General features: G+C 33.8%; 1 protein-coding gene across 3 annotated transcripts in view; it reads right to left on the bottom strand.

Moving 5' to 3' along the window:
- Positions 1–22,380, bottom strand: part of PCNX1 (pecanex 1) — a 177,988-nt gene that overhangs the window by 90,346 nt on the left and 65,262 nt on the right. For 2 of the 3 annotated variants that reach the window (XM_052647207.1, XM_052647205.1), the window contains exons 7-8: positions 19,096–19,228; positions 12,996–13,180 (exon numbers count right to left, since the gene is read on the bottom strand). The exons of the other annotated variant lie outside the window; for it this stretch is intronic. In XM_052647207.1, the coding sequence (XP_052503167.1) occupies positions 12,996–13,180; positions 19,096–19,228 (318 nt within the window). The remainder of the gene's footprint in view (positions 1–12,995; positions 13,181–19,095; positions 19,229–22,380) is intronic. 3 annotated transcript variants of the gene reach the window in all.

Here is a 22,380-nt window from a genome sequence, read left to right as displayed (position 1 = left end):
ATAAATCAAAAGGGAATGCTAAACAGTGGACAAAATGTCAACATACATAATCAGGTATTAAAAGTGATTTAAGTCAGCTTTACAAGAGCAGTCTTCTCTTTTCTCCTCCCAGAAGATTTTCAATTCAAGTTACAATATATACAAATTTAATGTTGTTTTAAGGTCATCTGACCACTAGTTACAGTGTTAAGTGGCCATTTGGAAGTGCTGCTGTAAGTTTTAATACAGCTCAAACTGCAAGATAAAAAATTTGTGTGATTACCTTCACAGTTTTTTCGTTTTATGTTACTTTTAAGAAGAAATGGTGTCAAAATGGATCTAAGGAAGTTCAATGAATGATGTATAATAATGTTGGTGATAATTAAACTATAATATTTAATGAACATTACTAGTTGTATGGTTCTACAAGAACTCTATGGAGAAATTTAGGAACACAATTTGCTGTGGCCAACTATCTACAAAACTCTAAAAGGTTTAGAAACTTTATTGATTGCAGAGGAATATAGGTTAAAAAAAAAAACTCTTACACAGATGAACTATAAAAGATAAAATGACTTCTAATAATGGAATTTTAGAAATCTACATACTAAAATTCATTCTAAACTTTGAAGATCTATGACAGCCATATCAAATGGTGGGTAGGGAACATAAATAAAAAATACAAATTTCTAGTAAGACAATGCGGTATATAACTGAAACTGTTTGGATCTGGTCCAGGCTGCCTTTTGAATATTTATGAAGTTTTTGTTTTACTAGCTAGAATTACTAAGGTTATAAACATGAGAAATCTAAAGGGCAATTTCAACTTGATGGCAAGGCTAAAAGATTTCTCTTCCATAACTACAATAAGAACAGGACACAATAAGAATTTTTATTTAAGTGAACTCCTTGAAAACTGACAATAAAATTCCCTCTAATATACTAATAGTATAACCAAGGGTTTGCAGAACATTTCAGCAATTACTTGATTCAAAATGAGTAGAATCAGAAAAACTGCTTAATTAAATAGGATTATTTGAGTACTTATGGGTCATAGACAGAATATGAAAATATTTATATTATGGTCTTTTCTATAGTAGCTGTTTTTTTTGTGGGGGGAGGGGTCAGACTATTCCTGAGATAAATTAGGAAAAAAATTCTATTAAATCCTTAACTCATTTGCTGTATTTCAAAGGAGGATTACTCAGCATGTAGGTTATCCAAAACTTCACTTTCTACCCCTCTGTCTTTCAGAAAGAGTTATTCATTCTTAGCACTTCTAACAGAAACCAGAATAAGAAATTAAATTGAAAGGATATCATTTTTTTGAAGTGATGGGGGGAGGGGTGTTTGCAGAAATTGCTAGTAAACCAAAAAGTTAAAAACTGCCTTGACTGAGATGTTTTAATTTTTAAATTGTAATTTTTTATTCTGTACTCTTTTCTCACTTAGCTTGGATAATCAGAGACTAGCTGTGCTACAACAATTAACTTACATTAGCAGAAAAAAAGAAACACACCTGATCAAAACCACAGATTGCATGTAAGTATAGAAGAACTATAAAATCATATTAAATGACTGAATCACACATTAACAGAGCTGGGAGGGTGAAATCCAGTAAGAAAGGAATGTATAAATATTTGTTTTTATATCACATAATTCGTGTATATTTTCCAAGTTAGTTCTATATTCAATAAAATTTAAATTATTGGAATATATTCTGAGCATTTAACCATTTAGTAATATAAGTCCTATTCTTGGGCTATTAAAAATAATATTTGTATGTACCTGAAGTTAACTAGAATATTATTCTTTGTAATTTTCAAGTGAAATAGTAAATGATGATAAAGTCATTAACACAACTATGTTGTCCTTTATTTATAAATGTCTAGTATGAAACATATAGAAATAAAAATAAAAGATTCCTCCTCCAAAGTATTTTAGATAGAAAGCTGGAAAAAATGTTGTCATTCTATTACTATATAAATCTACAACTCTGAATACATACAAACTAGTGACTAACAAGTAATAAAATTTAAAAATTTCAACAAGGCATAAAACACATCTAAGAAAAGGGCAGCTATCATTTCAACAAACGTGCATGACTTCAACAGTTTTGTTTAAGACACTTCTGTCTACCTAGTAACTATAAACATGTTCAGGTTCATAAAAAATACATCGTATATGTCAGAACTAACTTAACTTGTATTAAGGCTTCCTGGTGTATTTCCAACTTAATGCCATCAAAAGAACAGATTCTATGTCCCTCTTATATCTCTGGGCCTGGCAACTGATAGCACTTCGGAAGTAACAAATGTTATTCATAAGATAACTCAGAAAAAATATATTACATTAAAAAATGTTTAGCTTAGGGTTTCTGTGAAAAACTTGTAACATTTTAATATATTAATAATTTACTAAAAACATCTTTGAAAACAACCAAAATAAAAATAAGTACATTTTTCTACTGGTTTATAAAAATTAAGAATTTCTTAAATTTGCACAAATCTTCTTAGCAAACATAACAATTTCATATATATCTCATTTGAGATTAAGACTATAATCACAGTTAACCATTCTTAACAAGTAAATGTGCCCCTATTAATAATCCTATTTTAATAAATTTGTGTATTAAGAAAAAGAGTTCTATTTAAATATTATTTCTAATGAACATAAATTGGGAAGAAAGTAGAATATTAATGAAATAAGTCCTCTTCACATATGATTATACACTAAGTTATTTCATCCTAATTCAACTCCTAGGTCATAATTAATTATATCTAATAGTTTGGATATCTGATGACATTAAAACAAAAGCAATTTCTCACAAGAGTCTGAAATTTCAGACAATAATGAGATTGGTCATGATACAGTGTCTCTAAGATAAAGAAACGTTAAGGTACCTGGTATTTATGTCTCAAATATTATTCAATAATGACTGCAATCATCTACAAAAATTCCATTTAATTACACAGAACTCTTTGTTTTTGAGGTAGGAGAATTTCAAGTAACTACAGGTCAATAAATAACTGATGAACAAGAAGGTAAGTAAAACTGAATACTGATTTAAAGAACAAGGACCCTTGAAGCATTTTACTGAAAACACAAATGACACAGCAGACAGATTTAAAATAAACACTGGAAAAAACACAGATAAAAGACAGAAATTAATGAGATTCTCTAATTAGTCCTATCAATAAAAATACTCACCACATAATACAAAGTTCAGTGAATAAGATCATGAGAAATCCTTATTGCTTTCTTAACGTCACTCTCATTTATCTTAGAAAGACGTGGCTACTACAAGGGCAAATCATCCATAGGGTTTTTCAAATCCTCCCAGTACCAACAACAAAGGCGGCCTCTTATACTTCTTGTGTAATTTCCCTCTGCAGATCACCTCCCCACTCCCAGTCATCCTGAGTTCTCCAAGCCTAACCCTGATACACTGCTTGACGTCTCACTTCTCTAGCATTACTCTCAGGGCATGGAGGGGCTGGCTACAAGAACGAACAGAGATAGATAGGAAGGAAAAGGCTTTACAAAGTGTCTTTAGAAGGCGATGGGGGACACAGAGGCGTGGGATGGGGTGGGAGATGGGAGGTTCAAGAGGGAGAGGAATATGTATCTCTCTGGCTGATTCATGTTGATGTATGGCAGAAACCTGCACAATGTTGTAAAGCAAATATCTTGCAATTTAAAAAAAAAAGATATGGCAAGAAAACTAGAGATCTGTTTCTGAATTTCTGTACCTAAATATAACAAAATAGTACCCTCACAAGGGGAAAAAAAAGGCAGTGGGGGGAATACATCAATCTATACAACTCACTTGAGTACACCACAAAAAGTGCCTTTTTCTGACGGTGATGAGTATTGTGCTCACAATGCGACTTTAATGAATAGACTGCACTTTTTAAGAGAGAAGGTCTGGACAAGTTCCAGTTTCTTGGATAGCATCCTCCCTTATCATCGTGAGTGGTGCCTCAGTGCAGTCTCAGACAGAAATGCCTCATTTTACTGCTGCCTACAAGTTCATGGACCTATTTCTCCCTAGACAAGAGGTCAGCGAAGTTTTTCTATAAGGGGCCACACAGTAAATATTTTAGGCTCTGTGCAACAGTTCCAGTCTGCCACTACAGTGTGAAAGCAGCCACAGGAAGCATGCAACATATTCATTTACTTTATTTACAGAAACTAGCATTGAGCTGGATTTTAGCCTCTAGGCCATAGTTTGCTAATCTCTGTCCTAGACCAAAAGCCTTAGTCTTATAAAAACCTCTTTAACTCTTGTTCTAAATGGAAATCAAGTCACTATGCTGCTCATAATTTAAAGTTTCAATACTGAGAACCAGTCCTCCTTCGTAGAATGTACAACTCTGTGCTAGGTTTTTAAAGCAGGAGAATAAGAAAACGGGAAGGAAAAAGAAGTTATTTTAGAGGAAAATGAAGTTAGTTTAGAAGACAGCTTTTGAGTGACTGAATGCACGTGTGCAAGTGCGCGCGCACGCGCACACACACACACACACACACACACAGGAAAGACAGATAACTATTGCTTGATAACAGAGAAAGAGATTTATATACTGGTGTATTTTAACGCCATGCTCACTGTTCTCTAGCTCTCATTGAACAAAACACTGTTAGGCAGTGTTGTGATTAAGTGGAATCCCCAGATCAGGTGAACTGTCCAGAAGTGAATATACAAGTTCAGATTCTGATATAATTTCATCATCTCACATTTCCTTTGAAAGGACAAGTCCTCCTTAGTTTGATAAAATAATCTATAACAATGACACTGATGACATTACAAGTGATTCAGATAAACAAACAAACAAACAAAAAATCACAGACTGGGGAGAAGATATTTGTAACTTGCATCTGATGACTTAGTGGTATCTAAAAATATCAGAAGAACTGTTACACGTCAATAATAAAGACAAACAGCTCAATTTTGAAAGTGAGGAAAAGATTTGGACACACTTCACAGAAGAAGATATATGCATAACTAATAAACCCATCAAAGGATCCTCATCACCCTTAGTCATAAGAGACATGTAGATTTAAACCACAGTAAGATACCATTACACACCCATTAGGTCTAACACTTAAAAAGCCAACAACAACAAATGTCAGCAAGAATGGGAACAACTGGAACTCTCATACATGCCGGTGGGAACATACAACTACTTTTGAAAACATTTTAGACAGTTTATCCACAACAGCCAATACCTGGATGCAACATAAACTTGTCCATTGACAGATGAATGAATACACGACATAGAGGAAGCTCACAGCAGGGATATCCATCAACAAGCAACAAACTGCTAACACATGCAACAACATGATGAATCTCTGAAGCGTCATGCTAAGTGCAAAACCAAACACAAAAGGCCACATAAAATGTGAATGCATTTATATAAACTTCTAGGAGAGGGGAAAACAATGATACAAAGCACGGAGTGGATGCCTGTGGCCAGGAGCCAAGGAGGCATGGACGGCAACAGGGGCACAATCGCTTGAAGATGGTGAAAACGTTCTGTATCTTGATTTCACAGGTGTGCACATCTGTTAAAGCTCACAAACTGTACATGTTGAAGGGATACAGTTTATCATGCCTGAATTTTATGTCAATAAAGTTGATTTAAAAACAAAGAAGAAAAAAAAAGATGGACCGAGTAAAAGACCAAGTGGATAGATAAGCATGAGATAGCATGTAGTCGGCGAAATTCCCACAAGTAACGAATCAAGGTTTTGGACAGTGAGTGACATCTGTTGCTTTGTTTCGCTGTTTCATTTTAAAAATATGACACGTTGAAAGACTGAAAGCAGTATATAAAATGAAGAAAGTTCTCACCCACCAGAAAAAGCCAGAGCAGACTCTATGTTCTTCTGAGCAATTTTTATCTCCATTTGCTTACTAAATAGCTTAACTTTCCATGTCAATAACATATACACATCAAGTTCTGAATATTATAGCTATGTACATGAATAGAATAACACAGGAGGGGTTCTCTAGTAACAAACATTTAGTCTGTCTCAAGTTTTTCAAACATACAAGCAATGGTATGATGAATATCCATGTACATATACATCTGTATGTTTCCAAAACCTGTAGATTAAAATATATAGGCATTTTTGGTCTATTGTTCTAAACTGTCCTCCAAAAATATTCAATCTTTTAGTTGTCTACATCTCCAGACCTTTCCAACAAAGGATATCACTATACATATCTTATGAAAAATATCTTAATCCTAGTTTTTAATTTGCAATTTAAAAAATTATGAGCAAAGTTGAACTGTTTACCAATAATTGCAAGCCACTTGTAACGTTCAACTTTTCTAAAAGGTCATGGATCTTAATCTTATTGATTTGAAGTGCTTTTTGTTTTATTGTGGAGCCTGGCAAGCTACAATTCATGAGATCTCAAGAGTCGGACTCGACTTAGCGCTTTCTTTCGTCTCGTGGCAAAGATGACTGACTAACCCCTAGTATTCATCTTGTCCTTACCCCTTTTAGAGACAGGACTTTCCCCTCACTGAATTTCAGCTGAGCCTATGCCTATGTGGGCTTCTCAGGGGGCACGGAGGCAGATTCCACCTGCCAACACAGGAGACACAGGTTCGATCCCTGGGTCGAGAAGAATGTCTGGTGGAGGGCATGGCAACCTGCTCCGGTATTCTTGCCTGGACCCCATGGACAGAAGGGCCTGGCAGGCTACAGTCTATGGGACTGCAAGAGTCAGACACAACTGGGCAACTGAGCACCACCACCACTATGCCTATGTGCTTGGAGGCCTCTCCCAGCCTCTCTTGCAGCTAGAAGACAGTGACAGATTTCCCAGGTCACAAACTCAAAGATAAAGTCTAGCTCCCCTTGACTTTTCATTTTAGCACCCCTCCTCACCACCCTCCTGTTTGGGGGAAAATGTCAACAACTGGAGCAGTCGCTATGGACCAGGCAGGGAAGCTGTATGTGGAAGACAAAAAGAACCAGCCCACCTCTAAGGACAGCTCTCAACAGACTACTAAGAGAAATGTAAACTTCTCTCTAATTTCAGTCACTAGATAGAGGAGAACAGGTCTCTCACTGAAAGACTCTACATACATTCTAACTGATGTAACACATACTAGTCAACTTTAATACAGAATCTTAATGTTAGAAAGCAGTTAATCTAGTGTTTCACTGAATTCTTTACAACACAGACTGGCAGGAGACAAATCAGCTATCTCAACCAGTTTCCAGAGTAGTTCATGCATCTGAAACTTCTAAAAATAATATGCCAGTCTTTTCACAGTAACAACAGTAAACTTCTGAGCATTTCCAGGAAATGAAGATTAGGGTGGATGAAATAAAATTTATCTAGGTTTATTTTTAATTTTAATACTTGGGATAAAAAAATGATACTTTCAAACCCTGCCAGATAAAGAGCAAACCAGTACAGGCTTTCCATAAAGCAATTAAGAGTATACATCAAGGTCTCAATGATGTTTTTTCCCCTTGATAGATGATTCCATTTCACTGTATTTATCTTAAGGAAATAATCACAGCTGCACAGAAAAGTCTGTGTGAAGGATATTCTCCAGAGGGCTTATTACAATAGAAAAATATCAGGAATCACCCTGAAGACTAACAGTGGGGTTGGTCAACTATTTTAATAAATAATGTTAATAGCAATCATTATTTACATAATTAGCTTACTAGTAGGCACTGTTCTAACTGCTTTGCATATTTTAATAGATATAATCCTCACCAAAAACCTATGAAGTATATTACTACTCCCTTTTGATACATGAGGAAACTGAGGCACAGGGAGAGAAAATAGCCCAAGATCACATAGCTATAGCTAAAAGTAGCAGAGCTTGAATTTGAAGCCGAGAAGTTTGATTCTACAGTCCACTATTCTATACTACCTTTCATGTAGTTTCCAGTGATAAAATATTAGGTAGTCACTAAGTTAAAAAACAATAGCATTAATAAATGTTTCTGTTCAGTCGCTTAGTTGTGTCCGACTCTTTGTGACCCCATGAATTGCAGCACGCCAGGCCTCTCTGTCCATCACCAACTCCCGGAGTTCACTCAACTCATGTCCATTGAGTTGGTGATGCCATCCAACGATCTCATCCTCGGTCGTCCCCTTCTCCTCCTGCCCCCAATCCCTCCCAGCATCAGAGTCTTTTCCAATGAGTCAACTCTTCGCATGAGGTGGCCAAAGTACTGGAGCTTCAGCTTTAGCATCATTCCTTCCAAGGAAATCCCAGGGCTGATCTCCTTCAGAATGGACTGGTTGGATATCCCTGCAGTCCAAGGGACTCTCAGAAGTCTTCTCCAACACCACAGTTCAAAGCATCAATTCTTCGGCACTCAACTTTCTTCACAGTCCAACTCTCATATCCATACATGACCACTGGAAAAACCATAGCCTTGACTAGACGGACCTTAGTTGGCAAAGTAATATCTCTGCGTTTTCAATATGCTATCTAGGTTGGTCATAACTTTTCTTCCAAGGAGTAAGCGTCTTTTAATTTCATGGCTGCAGTCACCATCTGCAGTGATTTTGGAGCCCAAAAAAATAAAGTCTGACAGTGTTTTCACTGTTTCCCCATCTACTTCCCATGAAGTGATGGGACCAGATGCCGTGATCTTCGTTTTCTGAATGTTGAGCTTTAAGCCAACTTTTTCACTCTCCTCTTTCACTTTTATCAAGAGGCTTTTTAGTTCCTCTTCACTTTCTGCCATAAGGGTGGTGTCATCTGTTTATCTGAGGTTATTGATATTTCTCCTGGCAATCTTGATTCCAGCTTGTGCTTATTCCAGCCCATGTTTCTCATGATGTACTCCGCATATAAGTTAAATAAGCAGGGTGACAATATACAGCCTTGACATACTCCTTTTCCTATTTGGAACCAGTCAATCTTTAAATGTGCTAAAAGAAGAAAGCAAAACTCATACAGTGTCACAAAAGTCATGCAACATCATCCCAGTTCTTTGTTAGAAAAGCATATAAACGTATGTAATAAAAAAGAAAGGAAAAAAATATAAAATGTTAATAGTGACTCTCTCTGAGTGATACGACTGTTGCTGTTTAGTCACTAAGTTGAGTGATAAGATTACAGATGACTTAATCTTCATTTTATTTTCCAGTAACTTGTATTAGAACATGCTTTTCCCATCCTTATACCAAAAAGGAAAATGAAGGAGTTTTACTGTTTCAATAAAAATAAACATTTTACTTTCATTTATACATATAATACTTTATGTTGCCCTCCCCTGCAAAAACATACAAAAAAGAATTTGTATTAAAAAGCAGTAAAGAACAAGATCAAGGCTGTTGTAAAAAAGAATATAACTTTTAGTTTAGATGAATGAAAAAAATCTACTGTAACACAAAAGACTAAAGTATGGACTCCAAGGTTCCTTAAAGCCATCTTGACTTTGTATTTATGGTAATGAGAAGTATTTAATGACACAGCCCAAAATGTTAGAGTAGTCTATAATACATGTAACTGTTTTAACACTAAATAATAAAAATCACTGAAAGTATTACAGATCATCTGAGTGCTTTTTAAGTAAAAAATTTAAGAGCTTCCAAGTTGTATTTCTCCGCACTAATGCACAGTTGCTATAAACTACCTAAGGGCAATAGGGTGTTAGCAGATTTCTGTTAAGTCTTTTTCTAGAGCTGACCACAATTTCAAAGTAATAAGTTCTGTAGTAAAGAGGATTATCTCAGGAACACCTTCTTTGTAAATAGTTGTACAGTAACGAAACAAAAGAAAACCTTAGAAAAATCAATTCATTACTCTCTAAATATCTAATACATTAAGGAAATTAAGAAAGTCTTAAAATTCAGAGGAATACTACCTATGATATCTATATACTTATGTCTTGGTAAACATAAAACTCTGTTTTCCTCATTTCTTGCCTAGAATAGCATTTTTATTTTTCACATGAAAATAATTTTATATATACTTCTCAATACTCATCACTACTAATTTCAAACAGACACAAAAAAGACATAAATTTTCCTATTTTACCTGATCCTATCTACAACAATTCTTCTGAGATGCTGTGTTATATATATATATATTAAGAGTTTATCAATGAGAATAACCTGTTTCATCACTATATCAATTTATTAGTCCTATGTTACAAGTGGAAGCCAGGATTAACATAAAAACTGAGTCTCTTCTGTGACTTACCTGGATAATACGCAAAAGCTTGTTTTATTTAGTAAAATTGCAGTTTCAAAGTTTAGTATGAAATCAACCACAAATCAGTTAAATTCAACAAACGGCTCATAAAAAGAAAATTACCCTTTAGGATGCATTGTTGTTTTTTTTTTTAAAAAAAGGACAATATGTTACATTGAAAGATTTGATAAATTCTTTGATGGTAATTTTTAAAGATTATAACTCTAAAACATATCCATCATTCATATAATTAAAGTTTGTATGGAAATTCAGTCTATAAATAAGAAAGGAAACCATTAAATTATTCAGATCAGGTTCTAAATTATACACTTAAGATTCAGTTTTAAAAATTAATTGTGATGAACAATTATGCCTGCTGAAAATGGATGATGAAAATGCATTTTCCTCTGCTAAATAAACTACTAATACTTTTAGTTTAGCCATCTTCAATGAACTTTTCTACCATATCCAGTGCTACCTGATAGTCTTGACATGCTAGTTAAAATGCAACAGAAAAATAAGGATTCTCAGGGTTTAGTAGAGGAAATGCATGTCATCAATTATTATGACACCACAGAGTAAAAATGTCAAAAACACAGTTGAGGAAAATGACTTAGATTTGGAATTCAACAATGCCTGACTGCAAGTTTCCTTTAATTGAAAAAGGCAAATATCTCTCACTTTAAAAAGTAAACATATAATTACAACATATACATGAATACACATACAAACATTTATATGTACTCAAACATATGTATAAATATATATGAGTGTATATATGTACGTTTCAGTATGTGTGTGAGTTACATAAATATATTATGTATATATAAAAATTTTAACATGTAAAAATTATACATTTAAAATTTTCAGTTGAAGAAGCTAAGTCTGGAAGGGAGCAATTCCTTGTAAGAATTCCATACTTTTAGAACATGGCTAACTTTAACATATTTGAGTATACAGTGTTCCCAATTCTGTCACATAAAGTTATTTTACTACTGTTAATTAAAATCACATTGAAGATTAAACTATGCAACACAAATATTCTAGTGGAATACATTATAAAAATCAGTATCTCTGTCAGTTCCTTCAACTTCAGCTGCAAGTTCATTATTAGAATCTTTTCTTAGTCAACCTTATGTGCTATGAAATGAACAGATATACACTGTCCACTGACTGTGTATTTTGTACTAATTATTACCAGGCATTCAATTTTACAACACTGAACTACAAGAGAGGCCAAGAACTATTAGAAAGCAGTTAAAACAAAAGCTAAAATCCAAATTTTAAGTGAATGTCCTGAATATTCACCAGTAGATGCTAAGTTAACAATGTACATATTCTCAATCATCTATGAATGTGATTTCTTGATTGGCAAGTTTTTTGAACAAAGAATTTTTACAGAGGAAAATCACCTACTAGTTCAATTGATTCTTCATTTGACAAAAGTTAAAAAACCCAAAATTAACCAAATCTAAGCTTAGTTAATCTACTACCAAATGACCAATGGACAGTGGTGATAGTAACTGTAATTGTACAGGTACAAATTGACAAGTCCTCCAAACATAGGAACTGAGTTAACCCAAGAGAAACCTTAATAAAAAGATACCATTTACTCAATATATTTAGCAGGTAACAAAACTGAATTCTACCTTACTCTCTCAAACAGACTCCCTGCCCTCTTCAAATTACAAACTCCAAAGCATAAGCACTCTAAAATTAAAATGCCTTATTTCCTTCTCATTTTATTTAGAAATCACCATAGGTTCTAATGTTCTAACAGAGATTTTAAACAGATATCATTTTCAACTTTCTATAAAGTTTGCTAAAGTTGATGATTTTCATCAATATGCATATCTAATACTTACTAATTTTCTCTGTTAACAGTTTTTACAAAACAGAAAAAGAGTTAATTAACAGCATATGACATTTTTTATACCTAATTTGGGCACTCTCTACCAATTATATCCTTCTAGTCAAAGCATCAGCTAGACTACCTTTGTTATAAATCAAAGACAGTTATAACTTGGAGAAACAAAATCAGAGTAAGCAAATAAAATACTTTGAAACGTATATTTCTGAATAACAAGATTTTCTTCAATCGCTACTAATCTGCATTTTGAGCACAAGAAAGCTGAACTGGAGAGAGAAATAGAAAACAAACTAGTAAAAAATACTGTTTCTCTAACACATTACTGAGGCTTAAAACTCTACCACCTGAGATTTAACTGTTTAAAAACTTATATTTTCTATTTATAGATGTATTAACAGGAAAAAAGAAAAAAACTTTATAAGGTTCTTTGATTTGAATATAGAGCCATGATGTTCTCAAGGTACTGCATTTAGAATTACATTAAGTCCTACTTCAGGTGACAGACAGTGAAGTAAAATACAGAATACCTAAAAGAAAGATTATACAGTAATAGGCCATTAGAAAGTATTTTTGCCTTCCCTACAGCAGAGAATTTAGAGAAATGAAGGTTCAATCAAAAACAATTTTTAAAAACTCAGCATTTCACCACATGGTACAAATACCAAGAAATAGCAAAATTGCCCAAATCATTACAAGAGGACAGAAAAGTGCAAACATTTATTGATACTTTACTTATTAATAACAGACATGCTCAGAAGAAAATGAGTATGAATTGAGAGAAACAGAAAAGGTAAAAGCAAGTCAAATTTTCCTTATACACAGGGCAAATCCTGTAAAAAGTACTCTTATGCATAGTTCCATAATGAAGCTATCTCAGGAAAGAACTGTGATCATCGTTACCCATTATCGGCTATATTCGAGGTCTATGCCACCAAGATTACATAAGGCCTGCATACCAAGTTCATCGTGCAAGCTGCTGCCGCCTGCAGCAGACGCACTGTCATGTGACGCTTCTAAGTGGACACTCCCACTTCTCACCAGCAAGGAGGCACTAGCACTGAGCACTGCAGCCTGGGAAGGGGGGCGGGACTGGACTCTGACCTGGGCTGTGGACTGCTGGCCTTGCTGACCATCTTGAAGGCTAGGAAAAAACATGGATTGGGGAGACATTACAGGGAAGAAAAGAGAAAACAATAGCTAGAAGTCAATATAGAAAACTAATTTTTTTTTTTAAAAGTGTCAATGTAACCTAAGAAAGAGCCAACAAACTTTGTAAAATATGCAGATTATACTGCTGGCTTGAAATTTCTGGTTTTTCAAAATCTGATTCATGGTGATGAACACAGAAAAAAATTCAATGTATATGCTGAGCAACGAATCTGTTACATCTTTCCAACTCAACAAAGTTCTAGTATAAGCAAAAAGAAAGCAACAAAGAAGAGTCACAAATACATTAAATACATATAGGCTACAGCTGGTCCCTCATAAATAATACCTATTTTTAAGTTCAGTACGCACTTTTATTTATAACCCTGATACAATTATTCTAGAATTGTTCTTTCAGATATTCTGGCATCTGAAATTCACAATAAAACAAAATTTCTATGCACTTGAAAACCAAAGAATCTTTATCAAATGCAACCAACATAACAATTCTGAATCAAAAGAAAATCACAAACTAGTGAAGAAAACCAGAATTAAAAAAAAAAATACTGATTCAACCACGTGAAATAAAAATGACTGCTGAGATGCTACAGGAAATATATTAAACATTTTTTCTATGAAAAGCCTACATATTTCTAAAACAAGGTCACAGGCTTTATATACAGGTGTTAGTTAACAGTAATTATGTTCCCTTAGTGAATTTTGATCTTATCTTTCCCAATTCATACTTAAGTTTCATTACAGAAATCCATCATTTTAGAAAACCTTAAAAATAATTTAGAAGACAGTAATTATTCAAGGAATATTAGTCTTCTCAAAATTTATAAAAATTTTAAAGTATTTAGTATTTCATGATTATAAAATTATCTAAATTTTATAATTTTGATAATTTTAATTATCTAAAAAGTAGATAAAACTAAGAAACTATTATATTAACCATTTTTAATTTTTACATATTTATTTTAAAACACTAAGAACTTAAATTTTCTTAGTATAACACTCAAATTTAAACTGACGAAACTGATGAGAACACTGAATATAACTATACATCACCCTCTACATGATGTTCAAAGCAATTCTGCACTGTTATTAAAATTATTAGGCCTTTTAGGAATTAAAAGAAGAATGCTACTAACAACAGCCTTATGCAGTATTACTTTCATGAATAACAACTTCTCTCTAATCCTCTAAATTAAAAGCAGTGCTTTCTCTGATGTCTACAAGACAACAAACTAATCTGCTATAGACTGGAAGACAGCTAAACTTGAAGTACAGCTGAGCCTCAAACAACATGGGGGACAAGGCACCAAATCTCGGCAGAGCCGAAAATCCATGTATAGCTTATGGTGCCCCTCCTTATCTAAAGATTCAACCAACGACGGATCATATCATTCTGTACTATTTATTATTGAAAATACCCACATGTAACTGAACCCATGCGTTTCAAGCCCATGTTGCTTAAGGGTCAACTGTAACCGTGAAATAAAAAGGAAAAATACTGCATACATTGCTTAAAGCTGTGGTTATGGCAGTAGAACATACTCTGGAACTATACTGTCTAAAACAGTAGCTATATGCGACTAAAGAAACTAAAATGTTCGCTCCTCAATCATATTTCAAGTGATCAAGAGACATGTAACATAGATAGTGGCTACCACAGCTACCAGGGCAGGCCAGAGCTAGCAGTCAGTGTTTACCATACTGGATGGTTCAGACTACAGACTATATCCACCGCCACAGGAAGTTCTGTTAATCGCCACTGCCCGAAACATTCATGTTTTCAGGCCTCTTTTAGAGCCAATAAAGACTATATACTCTACGCAGAGCACAGGAATGTATACAGCATATTAAAAAGATCAAGTCCACAAAGACTTGCCAACACTCACTGGCACTAACTGTTTAAGTCATAACTTTACAGGTATTCACTTAATAATGTCTTCGGAGTAGAATCTCTGCACAGTAGAAATAAATCAAGAGGTGACCTTAGGAACTGATATACTAAAATGTTTGTTTCTTACGTACATAAACAGTAAGTCTGTCCTTGGAAGCCATCTAAATTTATCCATGAACTTTACCAAAATGACCAAATTTCACAAGGGAAAAAATTTTCAGCTCAAGTATGATGACCCTTCAGATTCAGAAGGTAAAGTATTAAAATTTATGTGTGTGTATATATACACTCACATATATAAACATATATATATATATATGCTCAACAAATTTTTCCATCAATTGTTTCACATAAATCATAAATAAAGGTGCTCTATGGCAGTCAGATATATTCTAGAGTGAGTGTATTGAGAATACACTCACCTTCAACATATTCATATATATAAAAGGTTTTCAAAGTACTAGGCAATGTATGAAAATCAACTCCAGAACAAAGAAAATTAGCCAAAATCTATGCAGTTATAAATGTCAAGTTTCTGAACATCAAAAGCGAGACAAAAAATGTTTATGTCCCTTGAATTCCAAAAAGCCTATTATTTTTGCACAAATTGTCAGGAAAACTATTCCTGGAGGGTTGTATTTCATCTTAAACTAATAACTGATAAAAAATAATCTTTTCTATAATACCAATTATATATCAAAACTACCAGTTTCAGAAAAGACAGCAACTATTTCACAATGTGGCAAAAGATAGAAATTTAGGTTTCTAAACTATCGGCTATCAGTAGCATCACTGACATGTTATCCTAATAATTAATTAGCCTTCCTAATTTAAATGATTAAAAAAATATAATTGGTCTTGGTCTTTCCTTCCTCTGAACACTTATTTAGTATGTAACACATTCTACTGTATGCTGTTTTTTATCTTTGCATGTATCTTTCCAACTAAACAAACTCTGAGTATGATTACATTACTGCTACAGATCTCCAGATTTCCGAGAGTACTCAGTATTTGGTGGATTCGTTCCTGAGTACCAAAAATGATATGAATTTCCAATTACAGACTCAGTTGTAACTATGACCTTATTTGATTACAGGTCTTTCACTCCATTTTAAAAATAAATCTAACTATAAAGCTTTTTTCCCTTCCCCAAATGCACTGATGGTTTACTTTCATTTCAGTCTATTAACTAGAGCTCTAAAAGATACCACATCTAGGCTGATAAACACAGAATTAACTCTTAATATTATTATTACAGAATCTTTAAATATTCATCTGTTTTCATCTCTAGTAACTGGGAAGAAGTATTAAGGGCCTACAAGGTTAACTTAAGTAACAACAACAAAAAAAAACCTTTAAAAATAATTTTGAAATAGGATATTCTAACCAGCATTAAAAAATATATGCAAATTCTCTTTGTGAGGAAATGGATGATTCAATCCCAATCCTTGGATACATATTTTTTATGAAGTTGCTTTTTAGACTGTCGATTACTTACACTATTCATTAAAGTTTAAAATAAGTTAATACATTTTACTAGTATCTACAGAATAATTATAATTAAACTATCATCATACCTATTCCATTTCTGACAAGTTTTTCAAAACCATGCTATCTTATATTTAAAGATGACATTATTATATAACTTACACTGAGAGTATCACTATACTTTACCTGAATATTTTTGCAATTTAAAAAAATACAATTTTTATTAAATTGGCGTTTCTCCTAATTTATCACAGCTAAATTTTATCTTCTTTTATTCATGATGTAGTCAGCCTCTTTAAGATACACATAATCTTTGCACTGGAAATATCATGGAACCTTAGGTTCATGGGGTCACAAAGAGTTGGACACGACTGAGCCACTTAACTGAACTAACACAATTTACATGCTGACTGACTACTGGAAGACTACTTTCCAAAAATCCTAAAGTGAGCCCTTTACAAATAAATAGCTCACACCATATCCTCATTTGAATGGTGATATGTTTAAAATGCTTAAAAGAAAAAAAAAGGATAAATCCTATGTGGTTGTCTGGAGTTAGCATAGTTCTTTAATATTCCACCAGGCAGAGAAAACAAAAATTGTCTACATTTGTTTAGTGAGCGAGATCCAAAGAATGAAAGGATTTATAAAGACTAAAAAGAGGAGGTTAAAAAAAAGGATTAAGAAATATCAACACGGAGTGAGAAGGTAAGCAAAGAATATGTTTATGGCAAGTATTATTCAAGGAGAAAAAAGATGAGGTTAGAAAACACAAAATAGAGAACGTAAAATGAAATGGTGAATTCTTTCTGCAGGTTGGGACTACACACCCTAAATCCATTAGCAAAAAACGTTACTTCAGGGAGCAAAGGAAATAGAAGAGGAGGGCCCATTAAAAGCAAAGGCACTCAGAAAAGATTTCTAGACCCAACGCTTCTTTTAAACGGTTGCCTTCTCATTTTTATATTTTAAATACTGGTTTAATTAAGCCATACTGCATATTGTAAATGACGCATTACTGCAGAATTAATCAGGAACATTCCTGATTGTAATGTAAAACTCAGAAAAATAATCATCTTAAATATCAAGAGAAATATACAATAAAATAGTAATTTAAAAAAAATAAGGATTTTGCTACTTTCAGGAACCAGATTTTAACAAGGGAAGAAATTTATCTCTTCAAACCTACCATGCATTCAACAGCAGTTATTTCATCAAATGTTCTTCCTTTTGAATTTCAAAATATAGGGAAATAACTTGGATAATGGAGCCTTTAGATGCAGAGATTAATAAAAAGCGTATGGTATAATAACATCCCCAGAGACGGGAACAGCTACCCACTCCAGTATTCTTGCCTAGAGAATTCCAGGGACAGAGGAGCCTAGCGGGCTACAATCTATGGGGTCAGAAAGAGTCGGACAGGACTGAGCAGCTTTCACTTTCACTATGATAACATACACATGGTTTAATGAATAAGCGAACACATATTTTCATCCATATTTGTATTCTTAAAATAAAGCACAAGTCTTTTGAATAGGTTTTATAAAAAATATCTCTAATTCAAGCCACAGACTCATTATATCTGACATAATTAAGGATAAACAAGCTTAAGAATTTCAATAAAAATTTACTCCCAAGATTATAAAGAAGCTTTCTTAGGAAAAGTGGCAAAAATAAAAATGCTTTTTGTTCAGCATATGGAGGTTGAGAAATTCAACAAATGTGTACATACAAATACATATACATTGTGTATATGTATCACCAACTGACCATGAAAGTCACTTAGTCGTGTCTGACTCTGTGCAACCCCATGGATTGTAGCCCGCCAGGCTTCTGTCCATGGAATTCTCCAGACAGGAGTACTGGAGTGGGGTGCCATTTCCTTCTCCAGGAGATCTTCCTAAGCCAGGGATCAAACCCAGGTCTCCTGCACTGGCAGACAGATTCTTTATTGTCTGAGCCACCAGAGAAGCCCCCAGTTGACCATACATTACCAAAAATTAAATATTCTAGTTCTGCATCATTTACTAAGTCCTAGTGATTAACTTTCAAGCAATGCAAAATAAAATATACCATCTTTTAATGAGATAAAATAATCAAACTGGTTTATCAAGCTGATATCCTCAATAAGCTCATCACTCAGTCCGTATTTGCTCATACTAAACAGTTTTAAGCTGTTGGGGAAAGATACTGAATTACTAATTTGGAATAGGCAAAAAATAAAAAACTAACTTAAGGCCTCTATTTACATTTATATAACTGCCCTGAACATAATTTTTGTGATTTAAAATTGACTAAACCAATCTGATCATTTTGTTTATAATGCAACATAAGACATGCATGGTGCAATAAGCTCACAGTCACATGCAGGGAAAGATATCTTAAAGATACAGAGAGACCAGAAGAAAAAGAAAAACAAAACTACTTAGTAAATGCTTTCTTCAGACTGACAAAACAGATTAGAGGTCTGTTACAGTGCATGCTAAGCTTGGTGGAATTTTAAAATACCATACCTTAGGGGTGATCCGACGAGCAATGTAGGAGGGGTAGGGTTACTCCCTGCATTGTGCCGGCGCCGTACTGCCTGGCGCCTAAATGTGCTGCGTTCACGGCGAAATGACACCGTCTCCTCGCTGGCCTGGGCTGCTGCATCAAGACAGACTGAGGTCAAACAGAAGCCTAGGTCGGGGACGTAAACAGCAGCTGAGCCTGTCCTCCCCGGTACGACAGATCAACAGTGAACCTACGAAAGCTTTGGCTCAGTCAGTCAGGTCCCCTTTACTTTGAGGGTGAGAAGTTAGGGACTACACCTTTTGCTATAGATAACTGTTTCTTTAAAAATGCTTCTGATTATCTGGCCTCACCATCTTCTCTTCAACCTCAATTTTCTATTTAAGATCTCTGTTATTTTCAATCTTTTTCTAAACGTCTTATTTATAAAGTCCCATATTCCTCTATTGGCCCTTTAAGTCAGCCTTAAAAGTACCATATGTATTATATTGGTTAGTTCTGAATAATGGGAAAGGGGCATTAGTTTCTTCCTTTCACGAAGACAGTAAAAGCAGCAACGATAGTACTTGTGATGACTGGAGTCAGGCAGTGCATTTATCTGACACTACCCTGTGCCACAATTTTGGCAGCATTAAATGAAATGGTTGACTGCTAAGCTGCACAACTAGTTTTTTAAATGCTTGATTCAAGGTAGCACAAATATACGTTAAGCTGTAGTTTGCTGCCAACTTTTATGCAACTTCATGCCCCTACACTGGTTCCCTCAACACTAGGAAGGAAATGTAAACAAAACATCAGCAAAAAAAAATTAGAAACCCATAGCTTAATCGAAAAGCAAAACAGCAACAAACTAAAACCAAATATGTAACAACGAGAAAATCAAAACTAAGGCTAAACAGAATTACATAAAATTTTACAGAACCATGACTGATTTGGGTTTCTAAAGCAAAATGATGTTTATCCATCTGACTCTTAAACAACTGTTGTCTATAGTGATCTAAATATTTTAAGAATCATTTTGATTTTGAGAAAGGGCATTTTGATGCTAAATATGAATACAGACAACTTGGCCCGTAAAACATCTTTTTAAAAAACAACAAATGAAAATTCCTTTTCATTTGAAAAGGATGACATGGATTACAAAATCAACAGTGTTGTATTTGGACTTCAGTTCTATGACAAGCCTTATTGACATTTTAAAGGCTTTTAATTCTCATCATTATTCTGCTCAGCAACAGCAATCTCCATCATTTTAAATGTTAATTGTAATAAAGTTTTCTTTTAAATGTTTACATTTTTATCCCTTCCCCAATGAATGTTCTTTGTGTAATTAATTCATTACAATTAGAAATAAATGGGTTACCCCCAGAAGGCATGGACTTCTCTATCTTCAGGCAATGTTTCTTTTATTAAAGGGATGACAAGCACAGAATTACTTCACCCACTTGGCAAACTTCTTCCAGTAAGAAGCATTAAGTCACAAATCACAGGTGAATAATTTACATTATTACTTTCTTTTTTAGCACACACACTCCAGTGACATTATAAGCCAGACAACTAAATCAGAATTAAACTTTGGGGCTTTGAATCCAAATCAAACTTGACTCCTGGAGCTAATATTTCTTTTCTTTTTCCGGTTTTATTGTGATACAATGAAAATTCCTTTAATGTGAAAAAAGCTGTTTCTTGTGATGCAGAAGCTCATGTATACAAAAATTATATATGACCTGTGAGAACAAATTAAATTTAAAGAAAATTAAAAGTTTGATTTACCAGATTCATGAACCACATTTCAAACGCTCCAGAGCTGCATATGGCCAGTGACCACCTTTACTGAACAGTACAGATAAAGACACTTCAATCACCACAGAAAGCGGTACTGGGCAGTGCTGATCTAGAAAGTCAAGGATGCCTGTCTGCACAAAGCATACTGTGTGCTTTACCTACCCCTGAGGACGAAGACCTCAACAGAGGAAGCTGCAACCAGCACTCAACAACTTAACTACCACCACCAACCAGCACTGTCACTAAGAAACCAATGCTGGCAGGGCAGCCACTGGATGAAGGACAGAACCAAGGGAAACAAACAAGCTACGTGGAAGAAGAAATGAGAAATTAATGAGTGACTTGTATATCTGTTAATGGTTCTTAGATGTAAGAACTTAGGTTGTAAGATTTTAAGTCACTATTTTAAACCTCAATTCAAGACATTTTTTGAAATTATATTGAAGATTTCTATCGTATTATTGCTCAATTTACACGTCAATTCACTTAAACTTCCATTCTCACTAATTTAAGAGTTTGTTTCAACCAAAATAACAGTTAAATTCATCCAGATAGAATTTATAGAAAATAATTTAATCCATAAAATGTACTAAAACTATTCAGAAGTATTTGAAAAAAGCAATACATGATCATGGAATAGTGAGAACACCAAGAAGGCAAATAAGAAACAGTTTTCTTTACTATCTTCCTTCTACTGAAGGACTTAATGAAGCTAATTTTAAATATAAGCTAGTTACTCCATGATACTGGGACAAAAAGACACAACTACAGTGTCCCTTTGTAATCAATATATTCTGTGGCTTCTCCAGAAAACACTTTTTTTTCTATTAACATATTATTTATATTTTGTTATCTGCCAAAATAACTATTAACACTGGTTTCTTACTAAAACAGCTTTAAAAACATACCAAGACAAAATTTTAGACGTACACAGGACAACATATTAAAATGAAGTTAACGATTGCTGCCTATTTTGCCCTCAGTCATCCTCTATAATATTCAGGGCATAAATATCTAATGATAAAAGAATATTCAATGTTTATTAGAGTTGTCTAAAGCTTAAAATAACTTACTGTAAGTATATTCAATGACATAAGTATGGCTTTACTTGATGAAAACTCGCTTTCACAATCCAACGACAAAAAGCTCTTTCTGAATTCTTTAACTTTATAAACAGAAAGAAAACAAAAAAAAAATCTTTTAACTAGGGGACTAGAGAAGGAGAAAGAAAACACTTTACTGCTTAAAACTCAGTATCCCTAGTAAAGAATAAAATTAATTAGTATAGTAAGAGTATGAAATGCAAAAAGTAAAAACCTAGCACTCTAGGTACAACTAAATTTTATGCATGTGTAGGTAAAAAAGAAAAAAAATCACAAACATTCAACTGATTCAAAGGCCATGAATGACAAGACAGATATAAAATACTTTCAAGGACATTTATCTAGACAAATGTGAATTCAACATGTTTTTTAAATATAAGAGTCTTGACTTTCTAATTA

Source organism: Budorcas taxicolor, chromosome 10 (genome assembly GCF_023091745.1).
Source record: "Budorcas taxicolor isolate Tak-1 chromosome 10, Takin1.1, whole genome shotgun sequence".
Classification (NCBI taxonomy): domain Eukaryota; kingdom Metazoa; phylum Chordata; class Mammalia; order Artiodactyla; family Bovidae; genus Budorcas; species Budorcas taxicolor.
This window is presented reverse-complemented; position numbering and strand designations above follow the sequence as displayed.